Raw genomic sequence first — 20,797 nt, 5'->3', positions numbered from 1 at the left:
CAATTTCAACCTACCAAGCCAACTCACAGAGCACCTCTCCAGAAGAGGGGGATATGTATGCCTTGGTCAGACCTTCAGATGGATTTTATTGGGCCAGTAACAAAATCTTCACGAGGAAATCGGTATATGTTAACAGTTACATGTTTATTCACCAAGTATGTCGAATGTATACCAGCACCAAATAACAGCTCCGAGACATGTGCTGCATTGCTAATAAATCATGTATTTTCACGTTTTGGTTTACCTCAGAGGATAGAGTCTGATAGAGGATCGCACTTCACTAGCGAAGTGATGGCCAAATTGTGGAAAATTTTGGGGGTTAAAAGGAAATTGCATATCGCCTATCGGCCAGCCTCTAGTGGTGGTGTAGAACGATACAATCAGACCATCGTTAACGTCCTTAAGAAATTTGTTAAGGAAACAGGCAAAGATTGGGATGTCAAGCTCCCGCTGGTCCTGATGGCGTTGAGGGCTACTCCGAATACAGTTACAAAAATGTCATCTTTTGAACTGATGACAGGTAGACGGATGGTACTGCCCCAGCACTTATTGTATCGCACTACAGATCAAAATTTGATCAATGCTACCACCACACACCAGTACATAGAGGATTTACGTAAACATCTGCAATATGCTTTTGCCTTTGCCCAGCGAAATTTGGAAAGAGCTGCAACTAGTGCTAAGACATACTATGATCTCAAAACCTCCAAGAAGGAATATGAGATTGGTGACAAAGTCTATCTATACAACTTTGCAAGAGACCAGATCAAGGAACGGAAATTCCTTCCATCTTGGAAAGGTCCGTTCTCTATCATTGATAAAATCTCTCCGGTCGCATATAAATTGCAGGTTACCCGGTATGGTGAAATCAGTGATAGATGGGTGCACATCAACCAATTACGTGCTTGCCATCCGAAGTCTCAATTGCAGTTGTTGGAAGACTAAACCCACCAATTCCTATCTGGAGATATTGAGATCATTCTTAAATTTCCTTTGAACATATAATTCATCTTTTGCCTTACAGGATCCAGTAATATAATTTTATGTTATCCATTACTCAAACTGTTCATTTTAATAATTTAGAAAGGAAGGCTCAGACTGTGATTACACCGGCGATCGGAGGCGTCAATGACCAGACCCTAGAAGGAAGCTATAATGTCCTGTGGGAAAGACCAGATGCCAGAGATCGATCCGGAGACGATAACCTGATGTCCCAGGCCACCAAGGGCCAGTCCAGAGGAAAAGACCCGCCTAGGAGACCGTCTAAGAGACCTGTCGTGCGGAGGACCCATGGACCCCAAGGTGGATGTGCCAGGCCAGGCCGGCCTCATCACAAGACCAGGATCGTCATCAGAAGTGTCCATCTAAAGACGCCGAGTCAAGTTGAGGACCAACCAGCATTACCGCTGCCATTTTATTATAAAAAAAAAAAAAAATTTTTTTTTTATTATTTCATTCCCTTCACCGGAGAAGACGAACGATCACTCTAACCAAAAGTCCCACTCATGTTTTTCGATACAGACACCCCTCTACGCGTGCCTATACCCCAAAACAAAGGGGGATTTGTTGTGGGCTTTTGAATCATGTCTCAAGAATATGACTTTTATCAAGACATACTATTATATGGCAAACAGCTCAGCATAGCCGGATGCTAAGAGTTAATTTTGTCTTGGTTGAACCATCAAGAATTCTAGTTAAAGAACTGGAGAGAATGGGGGAAGTAAGACCTTTCCAAGACAATAAGACTGTTTGAACTGTCAACAAGGACTATTTGTATATGGAGGTTGAGAAGAATGCACATACAGAAAGTCAAACACATAAGACTTTGACTTGTAAACATTTCAACAATAATGAGACGGGAACTCAACTGGTTGAAAGCTTAACCAAAACCTGTAGAGTGTGATGAACCAACAGACCTCTGAAACTATTACCATATACTATTGTTCACCAAGGGTGAAAGCATTAACAGTTGTTTACCATGAGTCCAATACAAGGACCAGGCAAATAGAGAGTTTTTTTTCTACACAGAGAAAATGTTGATTCTGAAACAAAGAGGTGAAATTCAGGACATTTAAGTCTAAAAGTTCACTGTATATCATTACAAAAATATACTACAAAAACATGTTATAAATAAGATGTTATAGATTTTAAACACCACTAAATACTCAGCAATGGGAACTATATATCACTAACTTGAGTATTGAGATGATGGGAAGTAAGATGTATTATAAACTAGCATTAGTTACATGTCTTATCAGGAAACAAACAGGATGGTATTTCAAGAAGGAATAACTGAATATACACCTATATTTTATTCCTGAAATTACCTTAAGATTCCACCCAAGGTATGAGTCATCTCAAATGCTCACATTGTTCTGTGATACATGACCGCCACCTGGCGGGCAGGTGAGAAATAGCTTATGTACACATATTTCTCAACTAGCCAATCAGGAAGCCTGGTGGGAAGGTATCTTAGAACAATGGACTAGTGGATATAAAAGCCCATGTGCTTTAAGAAAAAGGGATCCCTCATAAAAACCTCATGGAAAGACCTGACATCTGAAGAAGATCTGCTGAATAACTACTCTTCCATCTTTTCAAACTTCCTAAAACTTTAAACCTCTAATCTTATAACTCCCTACATTCTCCCCTACTGAGAATCTTTTACTTGCCCTATATATCAGTCTAAAGGCGTTCCACTGCCAGCTAAATCCACGGGAGAGTTGCCTAGTCTGAATTCCGGGTGTGGTGAGATATTTATTTGATTTTTGTATTAATTATTTTCTCTGTTGTGTGGAATCATAAAATTACCTCAGTGTATCATAACAATATTGGGTAGTTAGATATATGTAGAAAGATACTGTGTTACTGTTAAAAATTGTTTATTGCCATATTATAAATTTTTCATATTTCATAATTTATTGAATATTAATAACCAGAGTATCATATATCAAGAGATTCCTTCTTGCAATCCTATGGCCACGGCTTGTAAGAATATAACCTTTGAGATATTCGAAATTATTAATTATTAATAAATATCATATCATTTAAAATTTGTGATTGATGTAATTAGTTAGAGACCTTATTAGTGTGTCTTACATTGGTAGGATATATTTTTGATTGTGTGTACCAATATTCATTTATCACCAGTCTTTTGCGTTTTGTGTTAATATATATATAATTTTTGTACATAAATAAATTTTTATATTTATCTATTATAAGGCAAATTTTGTGTGTATGGTATGAAATCATATTGGCTAAAAGAATTCAAGGTATAATAATAAGTGGTGATCAAATTATCAAAGTGTCCAAATTATTGGTTTATTAAATATTTGCCGTATTTTAACGGCTGGAGGCACTGTAATATTTCATCTAAGGGAAAGGGACACGCCCTTTATAGATAAAAATATCCTTACATAAACCACCACAACATTACAATGAATGTTTTATTATATCTTTCAGAGTGGAATCCTCGGGGATGATAATATTGATGTTAAAGAAGAGTATAAAGAGGAGGATGAGGAGTATGGAGTGATGGAGGAGTTTTCAGAAGGACACAAGGATATGATGGAGCCACCTAATACCAGGAACCCCCCAGAGAGATGTCCCCGTCCTCTGTATTCCCGGGATTCCACACAGGAAGGTCACACCATCCCTCACTGTTACAAGGTTGGTGGGATGGAGAATCTAGAGCATGAACTCATGGAGACAATGTGTGGATTTTGTGTGATGTCACAATCATAAATCTTACATTTTACAGATGATATTCTCTCTCATTTCCTTGATTTAGAGTGGAGATCCAATCGATATAGAATTTGAGGTGAAAGCAGAAGAAGAAGAGGCGTATGTGAGGGATGATCAGCAGTCTATGGAGGAGGATGGAATAACGGGGACATTTATAGAGGAGGACACTCCTACAGAGATCAGCACAGGTGGGTCATGAACACTAAATCCATTCCTCCACCCATACTGCTCACTGATTGGTCCAGAGTAGGGCGGGGACTGGGTGATATCAGCCTGTAATCCCCTGGTCACTTTCCTGAGCTGTGTTCCCCGTCCTGTATTCCTGGATTTCTCTCGGATAATCTTCCTTCTCTGTGCTGCAGACACAATTTATGTATCTAGACTGGATTTATGGAGGTTCTGGGGTTCAGCTGGCAGCAAAATGTTCATTTTCACCATAGATGTCTATGAGTCCAGTAAGATCTCTGACAGAACAATTCTCCCAGGGTACCTTCTCTGTTATCTGCTGGCTGTGCCGGGTGGAGGGATATGTCTGTAGTGTCTCAGCCCCAAGTCACTGAGTGCAGTCTCAGGAGATGGGAGGCAGCGGTGTGGGATCTCTGCAACTTGTCTACAGTAACCATTTAAGCTTCCACTCATTACTGAATACCAATATTATGAGTCCTGACCCCTGCACTATATACTCTATGTTGTACATTCCATACTCCTGACCCCTGCACTATATAATCTGTTGTACATTACATACTCCTGACCCCTGCACTATATACTCTATGTTGTACATTACATACTCCTGACCCCTGCACTATATACTCTATGTTGTACATTACATACTCCTGACCCCTGCACTATATACTCTGTTGTACATTACATACTCCTGACCCCTGCACTATATACTCTATGTTGTACATTACATACTCCTGACCCCTGCACTATATACTCTATGTTGTACATTACATACTCCTGACCCCTGCACTATATACTCTATGTTGTACATTACATACGCCTGACTTCTGCTCTCCCCCTCCCCCACTGCTATATATACACATAATATGGATTCTCTCTTGTTCCCCCCATTTCCTTCCAGCTGGACATTTTATATCGGATGATGTGATTGGAGCACAGACTTTTACATGGTGATAATAATGTGATAACATCCTCCAACTTTGGACCCTTAAACAGAAAGTGATAATGAGGGAGGAGTCAATACCCCAATGATGGTGGTCTTCAGGATCAGTCCAGTCTTCATCTTGGTTGTTCTCCCCCCATCCTCACTCTCTGACCTCTGGGGGGGCTCAGCCCCGCTGTTCTTCATGACTAAATCATGGACTAAATAAGGAAGTGTAGTAGTTCTTGTGTTGGGAAGATGGCGATGAGTGATAGAGGGGGTGGGGACCCTCGTCCTATAATCCCCTCATCATTGTCCCTCCTATAAAAGACAGTTCTGGTTGTTTCCTCACTCTCTGACTAAGGTCCATGAATAAAGAAATGACCTGGTAGGAGATCAGAGGAGCCATTTCCTAGTTCCCTTGAGGGTGGAATTTTAAGCTCCTCAGAAAGCAAGCTGCCTGATGTGGGCGGAGTCCTGGTTTGGGGGAACCAATCAGCTCCTGTCTAGTAATCCTCTGTCTTTGTATTTTAGTCCATGGCCGGGAGATGAGGAAAACCTCCGAGGATTGTCTCACTTTGTCTCCAGACTGGAAAGTAGAAGATGAGGACATCACACAGTATAGTCCAGGAGAAAACCCGGCTCCCTCCAATGTCCATCCGGCACCACCCAGTGTAGATGGACCATCGGATTCCTCGTATCCTGAGGAACCTCAGACAGTACGGGACCGGGCCGGCCTTCCAACAGAGAAGAGCTTCTCCTGTACTGAGTGTGGGAAGTGGTTCTATTATAAATACCATCTTAATGTGCATAATAGATCTCACACGGGGGAGAAGCCGTATTCCTGTCCTGAGTGCGGGAAATGTTTTTCACAGAAGTCCAATCTTTACAAACATCAGAGATCTCACACAGGGGAGAAGCCATATTCCTGTTCTGAGTGCTGGAAATGTTTTTCAGATAAGTCCAGTCTTTGCACACATCAGAGATCTCACACAGGGGAGAAGCCGTATTCCTGTCCTGAGTGTGGGAAATGTTTTTCACGGAAGTCCAATCTTTACGCACATCAGAGATCTCACACGGGGGAGAAGCCACATTTCTGTCCTAAGTGTGGGAAATGTTTTTTACGGAAGTCGGATCTTTACAGACATCAGAGATCTCAAACAGAGAAAAGCCGTATTCTCGTCCTGAGTGAGGGAAATATTCCTCACTGAAGTCCTGTCTTCCTGTACATCAGGGGTCCCACACAACCCTGGAGGTGTATTAGTGCCTTGAGTGCGGGAAATGTCTTCTAGATGAATGTTGCTGGTCATCCCAGCTCTCATGTGGGGAAGAAGCACACCCTGATATACTCCTCAGATATACTCCATGGCTGATCTTCATCATGGAAGAAACAGTTGATAAGGAGATCAGAGGTCCCCAAAGACATGGATGAAGTGTGGGACCGGTTTGACCATTGATAGCAGGAGATGAATAAAAATGGAGTCCTGCCCTGTGATTGGCTGAGTACATTTTGTGGTGGGAGATTTCACAAACACTTGGAGGTCAGTTTAAAAATAAATATTTCTACCTCCTGTATACCGGACACTTCCCCCCCCCCCTTCCTGCCCAGGCTGACTGGTAACTATCAGCACTCTCACACTTTGAATGACAATTACACAGTCATGCAACATTGTACCCAAATTATATTTTTGTCATTGTTTTTCACACAAATAGATATTTATTTTGGTGGTATTTAAACACTTTTTACCATTTTTCTTGTTTCTTGTTTTTACAAATCGTCTTTCCTTATAAATGTAGACAAAGGTGTATTCTGCGCCATTTCTTGGGTACAATAACCCCAATCAGTGTCTATGATTCAGTGTGTAGGAGAGTTATAGAGTCTACAAACTATGGGATAGATGTCTGAAAATCCATCATGTCTGATGACGGCAGATCTAATTTCTGAGGACTAAAAACACCAGAACGGTACAAATTGTCAGAACTTTATCTGTGAGGAAATAATCCGTATACAATTCATGGAAACAGGCGGGATCTGGAATGAAGGAGATTCCCTACTAATTCTCACAAAGTAACCGACATCCCAGTTCTGTATTTGTGATAATTGGAAGACAAAATAAAACGCAATAATGTGCAAAAATATATATTTATTAATAATATAAATCAGTACAAAATGGGGATGAAATCTAATAGGTGATGATAAATAATAAACAATACAAGATAACAGTACAATGATCTAATCCACAATAATGGGGAGAAATACAAGCCAGCAATTACTGCCAAATATTAATGAATTACATCCAACTGTCTGGAAATGTCGTGTAAGAAATCAGTAACTCAGCAACATGTGACAACAGATATACAAATCCCCCCCGTGATCTCTCTACAGCCAGATATTCAACGCTCAACGTGTACCTTGCCATGACTTGATCTGGAATCCCATACACAGGCCAATCCAATCCGCTTACAATCTGAGATGAAGATGTAATGTTACATGAAGTAGTCTGCCTTGTCATATATATACTGTATACATCCGGATAAACCATTGACTAGAAGCCAGAATCAGCTTCAGGGATATGTAAAATCAATCTTCCCCAGAGGAGGGAAATGATAATAATTTATACTGCAGGTAAAATGACGTCACATCCCCTCCTGTGCTCACCAGAACCGTTATCGGACTAAACAATGTATCTGGAGATATAAGGGGAGTACAAGTTATCTGAGGAAAATGAAAGTTCTAGTTCCCAATATGGACTGTATGGTGTCAGTGATGTCAGCTTTCAGTGCGCTCACTTCAGGGGGTGTCTGTGTCCGTCTGTTGCCCCTTGTCTCCTGTCTTGTGAGGTCTTGTTTTGTGATGTGTGTCCTCTTCTCTGTCCGTCTCTTACTTTTATCCCTCCAAATAAATCCTAGGCGGGCAAAGCTCATCTCTCCTCACAATGACGTCAGACTAGGTGCTATTTTCTCTACTAATTGATTTCAGTGACCTGAAGGGGGCAGTATAGGATGAGGAATTCTCTGACATGTCTTCTGGAACATGACAAGGGTTGACCTTTAACCTCGGCTGGTAAGGACATGACTACATTTAGAGAGAACTGCTTTTCTGCCAGGTTTGGTGTCACACAGACTGGTACCCATGTCACTGCTAATAATGTATTACTGAAAGTGGTTGTAAACCTAAAAACACAAATCCGTCTAATCCTGCAGTTGGGTAGATTTTACCTTTACTGAGCCATTCAGCTTAGTCTGGTATCTTGAAGCAATCCCTTTCTGCAGACATCCCACCTGATCTTCTGAGCAGAATAAATCTGACACCAGCAGAAATATGGTGTCACCACTGTTGTGGACTTTTGAATCACGTCTCAAAAATATGACTTTTATCAAGACATAATATTATGTGGCAAACAGCTCAGTATAGCCGGATGCTAAGAGTTAATTTTGTCTTGGTTGAACCATCAAGGATTCTAGTTAAGAAATGGAGAATGGGGGAAGTGAGTCTTTTCCAAGACAATAAGCCTGTTTGAACTGTCAACAAGGACTATTTGTATATGGAGGTTGAGAAGAATGCACATACAGAAAAGTCAAACACATAGCCAGATAGGACTTTGACTTTTAAACATTTCAACAAGAATGAGACGGGAACTCAACTGGTTGGAAGCTTAACCAAAACCTGTAGAGTGTGATGAACTAACAGACCTCTGAAACTATTACCATATACTATTGTTCACCAAGGGTGAAAGCATTAACAATTGTTTACCATGAGTCCAATACAAGGGCCATGCAAACAGAGAGTTTTTTTTTTCTACACAGAGAAAATGTTGATTCTGAAACAAAGGGGTGAAATTCAGGACATTTAAGTTTAAAAGTTCACTGTATATCATGACAAAAATATACTACAAAAACATATCATAAATAAGATGTTATAGATTTTAAACACCACTAAATACTCAGCAATGGGAACTATATATCACTAATTTGAGTATTGAGATGATGGGAAGTAAGATGTATTATAGACTAGCATTAGTTACATGTCTTATCAGGAAACAAACAGGATGGTACTTCAAGGAGGAATAATTGAATATACACCTATATTCCATGGTCCCTATTTAGAATAATATAGGTATCACTGCTATATCTGGATAGAGCCGTATATTTTATTCCTGAAATTACCTGAAGATTCCACCCAAGGTATGAGTCATCTCAAATACTCACATTGTTCTGTGATACATGACCGCCACCTGGCGGGCAGGTGAGAAATAGCTTATGTACACACATTTCTCAACTAGCCAATCAGGAAGCCTGGTGGGAAGGTATCTTAGAACAATGGGCTAGTGGATATAAAAGCCCATGTGCTTTAAGAAAATCCCTCATAAAAACCTCATGGAAAGACCTGACATCTGAAGAAGATCTGCTGAATAACTACTCTTCCATCTTTTCAAACTTCCTAAAACTTTAAACCTCTAATCTGATAACTTCCTACATTCTCCCCTACTGAATCTATCACTTGCCCTATATATCAGTCTAAAGGCGTTCCACTGCCAGCTAAATCCACGGGAGAGTTGCCTAGTCTGAATTCCGGGTGTGGTGAGATATTTATTTGATTTTTGTATTAATTATTTTCTCTGTTGTGTGGAATCATAAAACTACCTCAGTGTATCATAACAATATTGAGTAGTTAGATATATGTAGAAAGATACTGTGTTACTGTTAGAAATTGTTTATTGCCATATTATAAATTTTTCATATTTCATAATTTATTGAATATTAATAACCAGAGTATCATATATCAAGGGCTTCCTTCTTGCAATCCTATGGCCACGGCTTGTAAGAATATAACCTTTGAGATATTCGAAATTATTAATTATTAATAAATTTAATAAAAATCATATCATTAAAAATTTGTGATTGATGTAATTAGTTAGAGACCTTATTATTGTGTCTCACATTGGTAGGATATATTTTTGATTGTGTGTACCAATGTTCATTTATCACCAGTCTTTTGCGTTTTGTGTTAATATATATATAATTTTTGTACATAAATAAATTTTTATATTTATCTATTATAAGGCAAATTTTGTGTGTATGGTACGAAATCATATTGGCTAAAAGAATTCAAGGTATAATAATAAGTGGTGATCAAATTATCAAAGTGTCCAAATTATTGGTTTACTAAATATTTGCCGTATTTTAACGGCTGGAGGCACTGTAATATTTCATCTAAGGGAAAGGGACACGCCCTTTATAAATAATATATATCCTTACATAAACCACCACAACATAAATTTGGAGGCACTGCTGAGATCCATAGAAATCGTACCATAACACAAAACGCACTGGTGATTGTATATTTGTACACTTTATCAAACATATATTTTGTATCAAAATGGCATCCAGTAATCACGGATCCACCTCTTCCAAGCATAACGAGGAAAATATGGCGGCTCAAGGCATTGAGCAAGAAGCTATGAAGCCAGCTCGGAAAGCTGCCGGTGCTTGGCAGAAGTATGTTGAATGTGAAGTAATAGATTATCTCCGCAAGAGATTAAGTTTGGGGGATAGCAATAAGGAATTTGTGGATGAAGAGAAAAAGCAGGCTATTAGCACTTTTGAGGACCTGTTCAACCAAAAGGGCCAGGTTGTTGGGTTTTTAATAGCATCTGCTGGAGCAGAAAGTGATAGAAGCCGTGACAGACTTCTCCTAGAAGCTTGGCCCATGTTATGGTTCATGACCGCTGGAGCTGCCCAGCAGACCATGACTCTAAGGGAAGAGTTGTCAGAGGCCCGCCTCTTGTTAGAAAGCAAAAATCAGGACATTGAGTCTTTGAAAGGGAAGCTTGGTCATGCCGGTATTCGTTTAGACGAATCCGAGAAACATTATGATAGATTGGTCGGAGACTTTCGAAGTGCTCAGGACCTATATGAAAGAAACTTTCAGGAATTAAAACAACTTCAAGAGAAGTATCAGGACTTAAAAGATGAGGTGAAGTACTTCAGATCAGAGAGGTTATCTCCTGTCAAAATTAAAGTTCACCCAGGGGATAAGCATGACCAGTCAGAACTTACCTTGATAAAATCTGAGCAGAAAACTCTGGAGGAGCAGATTATGATGTTGACGGCCCAAATAAATTCTGGGGTCCAAAGACGGACCAACCCAGTCAAGCCAGAGGCTGATGAGCGGAGATACCCGCATCACAGCGAAGTATCTGATAGTGAGTCAGGGTCAGAATATAGGTCACCTCCTAAGCTTTCAAGATATACTCCAGAGCGCTCAGAAGAAAAATATGAGGTTTCATATAGGCAGGAAGGGAAATCCCAGGGGTCATTCAGGAGATATGACACCCCAAAGGTCATTAAGTTCCTGAAGGACACTGTTCCTATGTTTTCTAAGAAAGGGTCCCTTGAGATCACCGAACACATGAGAACATATGAACAGACGTTAGAGATTCTGGGCATTAGAGATGACCACACCAAAATAGAATTGCTGCCATGGGTGTTTGAAGAGAAATACCGGCAATTCTTTGAGACCTTGAGGGCCTATTCCAATCAGTCCTGGAGAGAGGTTAAACATAAGTGCCACATGGAATTTGGGCCTTATAAAACTGTAACCTCTGCCAAGGCTGCGGCCTACAATTTAAAGTGTGGTCCTCACCAAAGCCCTGCAGAATTTCTGGCTGTCCTCAGAAATGCCTATTTCCTGGCTGAAAAGGATCCCAATCCTAACCAGCCAGAATTCAAGACACTATTCTATGAAGCATTACCTGCTTACATAAAATTGGGACTTGCAAAGGATTACAGAAAGGGATGCTCTCTTGATTGGTTGGTGAGAGAGAGTGACTATTTATTCTCGATCCAACAGTCCAGTGAGGGCGGGATAAAAAGAGAACCCAAAAATAGCCCCAAGATAGTAGCAGCCACTACCGTTTCCCCTCCAAATCCAAATTTGCAGGCAGAGAAGAAATCATATGCGGAAGTAGTCCGTGGGGGTAAAACCAATGGTTCCCCTAGATTTGTACCTCAAACCCAGCAAGTGAAGGAGGTCCATAACTTTGCACCCCAAAACCAGTGGGTGAGAAAGGATAGACAAAAGCCAGGGAACTACGGTAGTGGAAGTGAGAAGAATAAAAAGTATGGTAAGGGCCAGTACAGTGATGAGAATCAAAGGAGTCAATGGTATCCTCAGAGGTTCTATTATCCTCGCCAAAACCAACATGGGAATTTTTATGGGAACCCCAATTTCAACAGGCCCCATAATTACAATAAGAATCCCAATTTTAATAAAAACTCCGACTTCCAAAGATTTCCTCCACGCCAAGAACACCCTCAGGCTCAAAGGGGGGATACAGTACCCCAGGCTCCCTTTAATAACAGGGAGACCCCAAAACCTCAGAGAGAACAATGGCGTCGGGATCAGAGCAGTAGTTCTGACTCTGAGTCTCATTACCAGTCTCGTCCAAAATACAAGCGCAAGTATAGGAAGAGGGAGAATCAACAGAATGACTCCTCTGAGCGTATTGGACAAATAGAGGCACAGGTCAGCAAAATGGCTGAACAAATGGACAGGCTTGTCACTCAATTTCCATCCAATCCTTTTTTAGGAGCAGCTCCTGTGACCAACCAAGGGTCACAGAATTAACAGGCAACCAAGCCTTAAACCAACAGGGGAGGACACTGAGTCAAATGACAGGAGATGTGTGCCCCGTCCCTGACACGCCTACTAATGGAGAAGTTAGTTCTCAGGCAAAGGGGGACCATTTGTTGGTTATTAATGATTCTCCTGCTTTTCAGTGTCCATCTATTGCCCCTAATATAGTCGCGGCATCGGAAGTCATCAGGATTGACAAGCCAGACGGAGCACCAACTTCTAGTTGTGCTTCTGTCTTGAGACAGTCCAAGAATCCCACCAGGGAGGATAAGGGTGATGTGTCCACCACATGCGGTGAGATAAGAGCTAGTCATAGGTTATTGAAGGGCCCACAGATCTTCAACCACACTAATTTCATGTGTGAGCTGACTGAATCTGATGGGAGATATTATGCCACGGTGCAGGTGCAGGATGCCAGTGATCTTTCGATTGTCGGCTTAGTAGACACTGGATCCCAAGCAACCATCATGTCACAGGAACATTTTGACAAAGTGACGAATGTCATGCCCACCAAGCCGAGACTTAAAAGTTTTGACAGCTCATTGATTGGTGTAGGTGGAGACCCGTTACAAGTCATGGGTACCGCCTGGCTTAAACTGAAACTGGGTAATAAGGAACTGAGACACCCCGTCATCATTGCTAGCATATCACAGCACCACATGATAATTGGGATGGACTTCCTAAAAAGGCTGAACACCATAGTTGACTGTGTGAACCAAGTCCTGTGGTCACAGGTAAATACCCCAATTAAATATGGGAAACTTAAAACTCCCCATTCCCGACAACACTGCCACCTGGTGGAAGAAAGGCCTGGATCATTAGAAATCCATTTCAGGAACAGCCAACTTCCTGATGTAACGGTTATCAAACCTGATGACCATAACCCTATCAGAAGAGATGAGGAACACATTTTTAGAATTCCCCAAGATAAAATAAAAGATATTTCCCTCCAAGATGACATCCTTACGATATCTTTTCATCAGGAGGATAAACCAAGAAAAGGGGGAGATCATACCCAATTCTTGACAGGTATTGAAAGGGTTAACAGCGACTTGTTTATCCCCATCCGGATAAATGGTCTTAATAGGTCAAAATATGCCAAACTAGATTTGAGACAGGAACACAGCTTTGTAAGCCATGGGTTGATAAAACACCTGACCGAAATGGAAATGATCCGTTTCTCCACACCTCAGCGTCATTGGATTTCAGACTCCCTTGATGACTCTGATGATCACAATTCAATGGCTAGGTGTCTATTAAACATCACTGTAGGAAACAAAACAGCCACCCATGTGTTCCTAGTCTTGGATAATCCCCAAACTAAAATTTATTTTGGCAACGATATATTACATCGCTTTGCAATGCAAGTCGACCTAATTAATGACTGTTTATGGAGTCGACTAAAGGGGGACCCCGAAAAATACCAAAATCTGGACTTAGCTTTAAAATCCCAGCAACAGATGTCTTATGCTGTTGAAGTCCAGGTAGCCCAAAAGATTACAATTCCTAAGGGCATAAATAATTTCATACTCCCCATCCAAGTTAAAAAGGGACATAGACTGAAGGGGTCAGATGCATTAGTATGCCTCTCCCATAAAATGCAGGGGGAGGGACTGAACATTACACACACGCCCCTAGTCAACACACATCAATCCCCGATGTACATTTACGTACATAATCTGTCCAATCAGGACATCGTCTTACCCAAAGAGACCCTTATTGGTCTAGCGGTAGAGACTGAATATTATACCTTTGGGGTTACTAACCAGGTGATTGGACTCATCCCCGATGAATATTTGTCGGAGGAACAATTAATTGAACAAACATTCCATTCATTACCAGAGGGTATTTTCACCATAGAGTCCATTTATCCATTCGATTCTAAAGATGGCACCTGTCGAATCGAAGAGACATCAATTGTCTTTGATCACCCAATCAAAGAACAAGAGTACCCCAAAGAACCTGGATGGCAGGAGAACACACACACACATCACATACCCAATGACCTCACCACGAAACTTGAAGAGGCATATGAGATAGGTCAGCCGGAAAGCTTTCCTGGATTCAAGGAGTTAGTGGAAGAGATGGTGGCCCTCGCCGACGCGTGTGCCAGTGATCTCGACCGACAATTGCTCCGAGAGCTTCTCCTTGAATTCCAAGAGATCTTTGCCAAGGATTCTTACGATTGTGGGACTACTGACCTACACATCGCTAGGATCCAAACAGATCCAGATGCCCCACCAGTATTCGTAAGACAGTATAGGTTACCATTAGCTTCCTATGAATCTCTAGCTGAGATTATCAGGAAGTTACATGAAAGGGGTATAATTAGGCCCATCCACAGCTCCTACAACCACCCGATCCTGGGTATTTTAAAACCCAATGGACAATGGCGTTTATGCGCTGATCTCCGTCAGCTAAACAAACGTGTGTACATGTCAGGATGGCCTGTCCCATACATAGACCAGTGTCTCGCCCAGCTCCAAGGATCCCAAGTTTTCACAGCTTTGGATTGTGCACAGGGGTATTGGACCATAAAGGTGAGTGAGGAAGACCAATACAAACTGGCCTTCAGTTTTGGGAATCGACAATATTGTTGGGTGAGAATGCCTTTCGGATTCATAAATTCCGGACATGAATTTGCTGTGTTCATGCACAAGGCCATGCCAGACGCCTTCGAAAGGGGGACGTTGGCATATGTGGACGATATCCTGATCAAAAGTACAGATATGACCAAACATATTACAGAACTTCGGCATGTCCTGGGCCAATTAAAAGCAGCAGGAGTTAAACTGTCCTTACAAAAAGCCCAGTGGTGTCGCACGAAGGTAAACTTCCTAGGCCATGAAGTTACTGCTGAAGGTTTGAACCCACAAAAGAAGAAAGTTGAGGCGGTTCTGAACTGTAAAGTCCCTACTAACCTTAAAGAATTGAGATCATTCCTAGGTATGGTAAACTACTCGCGTAAGTTTATTGACAATTACGCCGAGATAAGCAAGCCACTGCTTCACCTACTGAAGAAGGATGTCGAATGGTCGTGGGGTAAGAAACAGGAGGACGCCATGAAGGAATTAAAGGAACGTCTCACACAAGCGCCGTGTCTCGGATATCCCGAAGGGGGTAAAAATTTCTATCTAGAGACAGGGTTTACGCAGGTAAGTATGAGTTCTGTTCTTTACCAGAAACGTGATGATGTCAGTAAGGTGATTGCCTATGCCAGTAAAACTTTGTCCCCGGTTGAAGTAAAGTTCAGTGACTGTGAAAAAGCTCTATTGTCCACCGTGTGGGCATTACAGAATTTCCGCAGTTACATTCAGGGAGAGAGAATCATTGTTGAAACGGCACACCAGCCTTTACAGTATTTAAAGAGTGAACGTATCAAGGGAGGAAATGTGTCTAATAGCCGCATCACTGCTTGGACTTTGTCTTTGCAAGGGTGGCCTCTTGAAATTCGGTACAAACAGAACAAGGAAAGTCCAGTAGCCCAGGGCCTAGCCGAGCTCCATGATTGTTCCGCAACTACGCCTGCTATGGAGGCCCCGGACACTGACTTTCTGGAAGAACAACTGTTCTCTCCCTACAAGGTTTATGATGAAGAATACTGTAAACAGCTGCCGTGTGTATATGTGGATGGTTGTGCTTTTCATCACAAGGATGGGGAACAGCTCCAACTAGTGGCAGGTATTGGAATCGTTTGGACCCAAGGTGTCACCCCAATTTCTGTGGGATACAAACTTGGACCAAAAAGCAGTCAGGTTGCTGAACTTACTGCAATTCTTAGAGCAGTTGAGATGGCTATAGAGTTCAACATCAGAGAGTGTGCCATCATAACCGATTCCAATTATGTCAGGAATAGTTTTGTGGAGTATTTTCCTAGGTGGAAGCGAAACAACATGAACAAGAGTAATCACAAACCCGTGAAACATGGTAAGCTCTTTTGTCACATCGATGAACTGGTAAGGTTCAATGATCTCACCCTGCACTTCAAGAAGACCAAAGGCCACTCCAAGGTTCTAGGTGCCGAGAAAGAAGGGAACGATCTGGCCGATTCTCTAGCCAAGGAAGGGGCAATCACCGGTGAACTGTTAGACATTGATCAATTTTTAGGTACCGTACAGGTTGAAGCTGTCACCAGGCAACAGGCCAGAACAGCTGGTGATCCAAATGCAATACAGTGGAGTCACGATTCTCCTAGTGAGGATTTAATTACTGCCCAAAAAGAAGACCCAATAATTGGCTTGTTTTATAGTCATATAGAAGATCCCAACCAAAATCCCATAAATAAGGAAGTATATAGTGGGAAGGAGGATTTACGTATCTTAATGAAATCCAAATCCCAATTCTCTTTATACCAGGGATTGTTGATACGAACCTCAAAGGGTGGCGTACAACAATGGGTCGTCCCACTTAAATTTAGAGGTTTGATGCTACAGCATGCCCATGATGCTCCCACTTCCGGTCATCGTGGAGAGAAGATCACGTATGAGATCCTGCGGGATTATGCCTACTGGCCTCATATGTTACGTGATGTGAAGGAATACTGCCAAGGTTGCCTAATATGTCCCCAATTTCAACCTACCAAGCCAACTCACAGAGCACCTCTCCAGAAGAGGGGGATATGTATGCCTTGGTCAGACCTTCAGATGGATTTTATTGGGCCAGTAACAAAATCTTCACGAGGAAATCGGTATATGTTAACAGTTACATGTTTATTCACCAAGTATGTCGAATGTATACCAGCACCAAATAACAGCTCCGAGACATGTGCTGCATTGCTAATAAATCATGTATTTTCTCGTTTTGGTTTACCTCAGAGGATAGAGTCTGATAGAGGATCACACTTCACTAGCGAAGTGATGGCCAAATTGTGGAAAATTTTGGGGGTTAAAAGGAAATTGCATATCGCCTATCGGCCAGCCTCTAGTGGTGGTGTAGAACGATACAATCAGACCATCGTTAACGTCCTTAAGAAATTTGTTAAGGAAACAGGCAAGGACTGGGATGTTAAACTTCCGCTGGTCCTGATGGCGTTGAGGGCTACTCCGAATACAGTTACAAAAATGTCATCTTTTGAACTGATGACAGGTAGACGGATGGTACTGCCCCAGCACTTATTGTATCGCACTACAGATCAAAATTTGATCAATGCTACCACCACCCACCAGTACATAGAGGATTTACGTAAACATCTGCAATATGCTTTTGCCTTTGCCCAGCGAAATTTGGAAAGAGCTGCAACTAGTGCTAAGACATACTATGATCTCAAAACCTCCAAGAAGGAATATGAGATTGGTGACAAGGTCTATCTATACAACTTTGCAAGAGACCAGATCAAGGAACGGAAATTCCTTCCATCTTGGAAAGGTCCGTTCTCTATCATTGATAAAATCTCTCCGGTCGCATATAAATTGCAGGTGACACGGTATGGTGAAATCAGTGATAGATGGGTGCACATCAACCAATTACGTGCTTGCCATCCGAAGTCTCAATTGCAGTTGTTGGAAGACTAAACCCACCAATTCCTATCTGGAGATATTGAGATCATTCTTAAACTTCCTTTAAACATATAATTCATCTTTTGCCTTACAGGATCCAGTAACATAATTTGATGTATATCCCATACTTAAACTGTTCATTTTAATAATTTAGAAAGGAAGGCCCAGACTATGACCAGACCGGCGATCGGAGGTGTCAATGACCGGACCCTAGAAGGAAGCTATAATGTCCTGTGGGAAAGTCCAGATGCCAGAGATCGATCCGGAGACGATAACCTGATGTCCCAGGCCACCAAGGGCTAGTCCAGAGGAAAAGACCCGCCTAGGAGACCGTCTAAGAGACCTGTCGTGCGGAGGACCCATGGACCCCAAGGTGGATGTGCCAGGCCAGGCCGGCCTCATCACAAGACCAGGATCGTCATCGGAAGTGTCCATCTAAAGACGCCGAGTCAAGTTGAGGAACAACCAGCATGACCGCTGCCATTTTATTATCGGAAATTTTTTTTTATTATTTCAGTCCCTTCACCGGAGAAGACGAACAATCACTCTAGCCAAAAGCCTCACTCATGTTTTTTCGATACAGACACCCCTCTACGCGTGCCTATACCCCAAAAAAACAAAGGGGGATTTTGTTGTGGGCTTTTGGAATCATGTCAAAAATATGACTTTTATCAAGACATAATGTTATATAGCAAACAGCTCAGCAGAACCGGATGTTAAGAGTTAATTTTGTCTTGGTTAAACCTTCAAGAATTCTAGTTAAAGAACTGAAGAGAACAGGGAATTAAGACTTTTCCAAGACAATGGGATTGTTTAAACTGTCAACAAGGACTATTTGTATATGGAAGTGAGAAGAATGCATCTACAGAAAGTCAAACACATAGGACTCTGACTTGTAAACATTTCAACAATAATGAGACGGGAACTCAACTGTTTGGAAGCTTAACCAAAACCTGTAGAGTGTGATGAACCAACAAACCTCTGAAACTATTACTATCTACTATTGTTCACCAAGGGTGAAAGCATTAACAATTGTTTACCATGAGTCCGATACAAGGGCTAGGCAAACAGAGATTTTTTCCCTACACAGAGGAAATGTTGATGCTGAAACCAAGGGGTGAAATTCAGGACATTTAAGTTTAAAAGTTCACTGTATATCATTACAAAAATGTACTACAAAAACAGATTATAAATAAGATGTCATAGACTTTAAACACCACTAAATACTCAGCAATGGGAACTATATATCACTAACTTGAGTATTGAGATGATGGGAAGTAAGATGTATTATAAACTAGCATTAGTTACATGTCTTATCAGGAAACAAACAGGATGATACTTCAAGGAGGAATAACCAAATATACACCTATATTCCATGGTCCCTATTTAGAATATCATAGGTATGATCACTGCTATATCTGGATAGAGCCGTATATTTTATTCCTGAAATTACCTGAAGATTCCACCCAAGGTATGAGTCATCTCAAATACTCACATTGTTCTGTGATACATGACCGCCACCTGGCGGGCAGGTGAGAAATAGCTTATGTACACACATTTCTCAACTAGCCAATCAGGAAGCCTGGTGGGAAGGTATCTTAGAACAATGGACTAGGGGATATAAAAAGCCCATGTGCTGTAACATGGAAAAAAACCTCATGAAAAAGAAGAACCCTCATAAGACCTCATGGAAAGACCTGACATCTGAAGAAGATCTCTGCTGAAATAACTACTCTTCCATCTTTTCAAACTTCCTAAAACTTTAAACCTCTAAACTTATAACTTCCTACATTCTCCCCTATTGAATCTCTCACCTGCCTATATATCAGTCTAAAGGCGTTCCACTGCCAGCTAAATCCACGGGAGAGTTGCCTAGTCTGACGTCCGGGTGTGGTGAGATGTTTATTTGATTTGTATTAATTACTTTCTCTGTTGTGTAGAATCATAAAATTACCTTAGTGTATTACAACAATATTGGATAGTTAGATATATGTAGTCAGATACTGTGTTACTGTTAAAAAAATTGTTTATTGCCATATTATAAATTTTTCCATATTTCATAATTTATTGAATATTAATAACCAGAGTATCATATATCAAGGGCTTACTTCTTGCAAGCCTATGGCCACGGCATGTAAGAATATAACCTTTGAGATATTCGAAATTATTAATTATTAATAAATTTAATAAATATCATATCATTTAAATTTGTGATTGATGTAATTAGTTAGAGACATTATTAGTGTGTCTTACATTGGTAGGATATATTTTTGATTGTGTGTACCAATATTCATTTATCACCAGTCTTTTGCGTTTTGTGTTAATATATATATAATTTTTGTACATAAATAAATTTTTATATTTATCTATTATAAGGCAAATTTTGTGTGTATGGTACGAAATCATACTGGCTAAAAGAATTCAAGGTATAATAATAAGTGGTGATCAAATTATCAAAGTGTCCAAATTATTGGTTTACTAAATATTTGCCGTATTTTAACAGCTGGAGGCACTGTAATATTCCATCTAAGGGAAAGGGACACGCCCTTTATAAATAATATATATCCTTACATAAACCACCACAACAGATGTCACAATAATAAATTTCATATTTTACAGTTGACCTCTTCTATCATTCTCTTGGTTTAGGATGAAGATCTGATGTATATAAAAGTTGAGGTGAAAGCAGAAGAAGAAGAGGCGTATGTGAGGGATGATCAGCAGTCTATGGAGGAGGATGGAATAACGGGGACATTTATAGAGGAGGACACTCCTACAGAGATCAGCACAGGTGGGTCATGAACACTAAATCCA

The 20,797-nt window shown here is 40.9% G+C and overlaps 2 protein-coding genes across 2 annotated transcripts in view; both read left to right on the top strand.

Annotated features, from left to right (window-relative positions):
- Nucleotides 1–20,797, top strand: part of LOC149433145 (uncharacterized) — a 141,166-nt gene that overhangs the window by 21,988 nt on the left and 98,381 nt on the right. The gene's annotated exons all lie outside the window — the stretch shown is intronic.
- Nucleotides 5,281–6,655, top strand: LOC149433148 (uncharacterized). The gene has a single exon (XM_089664593.1). It carries the CDS (start codon nucleotides 5,398–5,400, stop codon nucleotides 6,058–6,060), a length of 663 nt encoding a protein of 220 aa, XP_089520719.1. The 5' UTR covers nucleotides 5,281–5,397; the 3' UTR covers nucleotides 6,061–6,655.

The sequence above is a fragment of the Staurois parvus genome, unplaced genomic scaffold, assembly GCF_062004578.1.
Source record: "Staurois parvus isolate SC_StPar_1 unplaced genomic scaffold, SC_StPar_1.0 ptg001957l, whole genome shotgun sequence".
NCBI lineage: Eukaryota > Metazoa > Chordata > Amphibia > Anura > Ranidae > Staurois > Staurois parvus.
The sequence above is the reverse complement of the archived record's forward strand: the minus strand, read 5'-3'. Positions and strand labels throughout refer to the sequence as shown.

Coding starts and splice junctions, on each gene's coding strand:
- LOC149433148 (XM_089664593.1), top strand. CDS start 5,398: ATGAGGAAAACCTCCGAGGATTGTCTCACTTTGTCTCCAGACTGGAAA.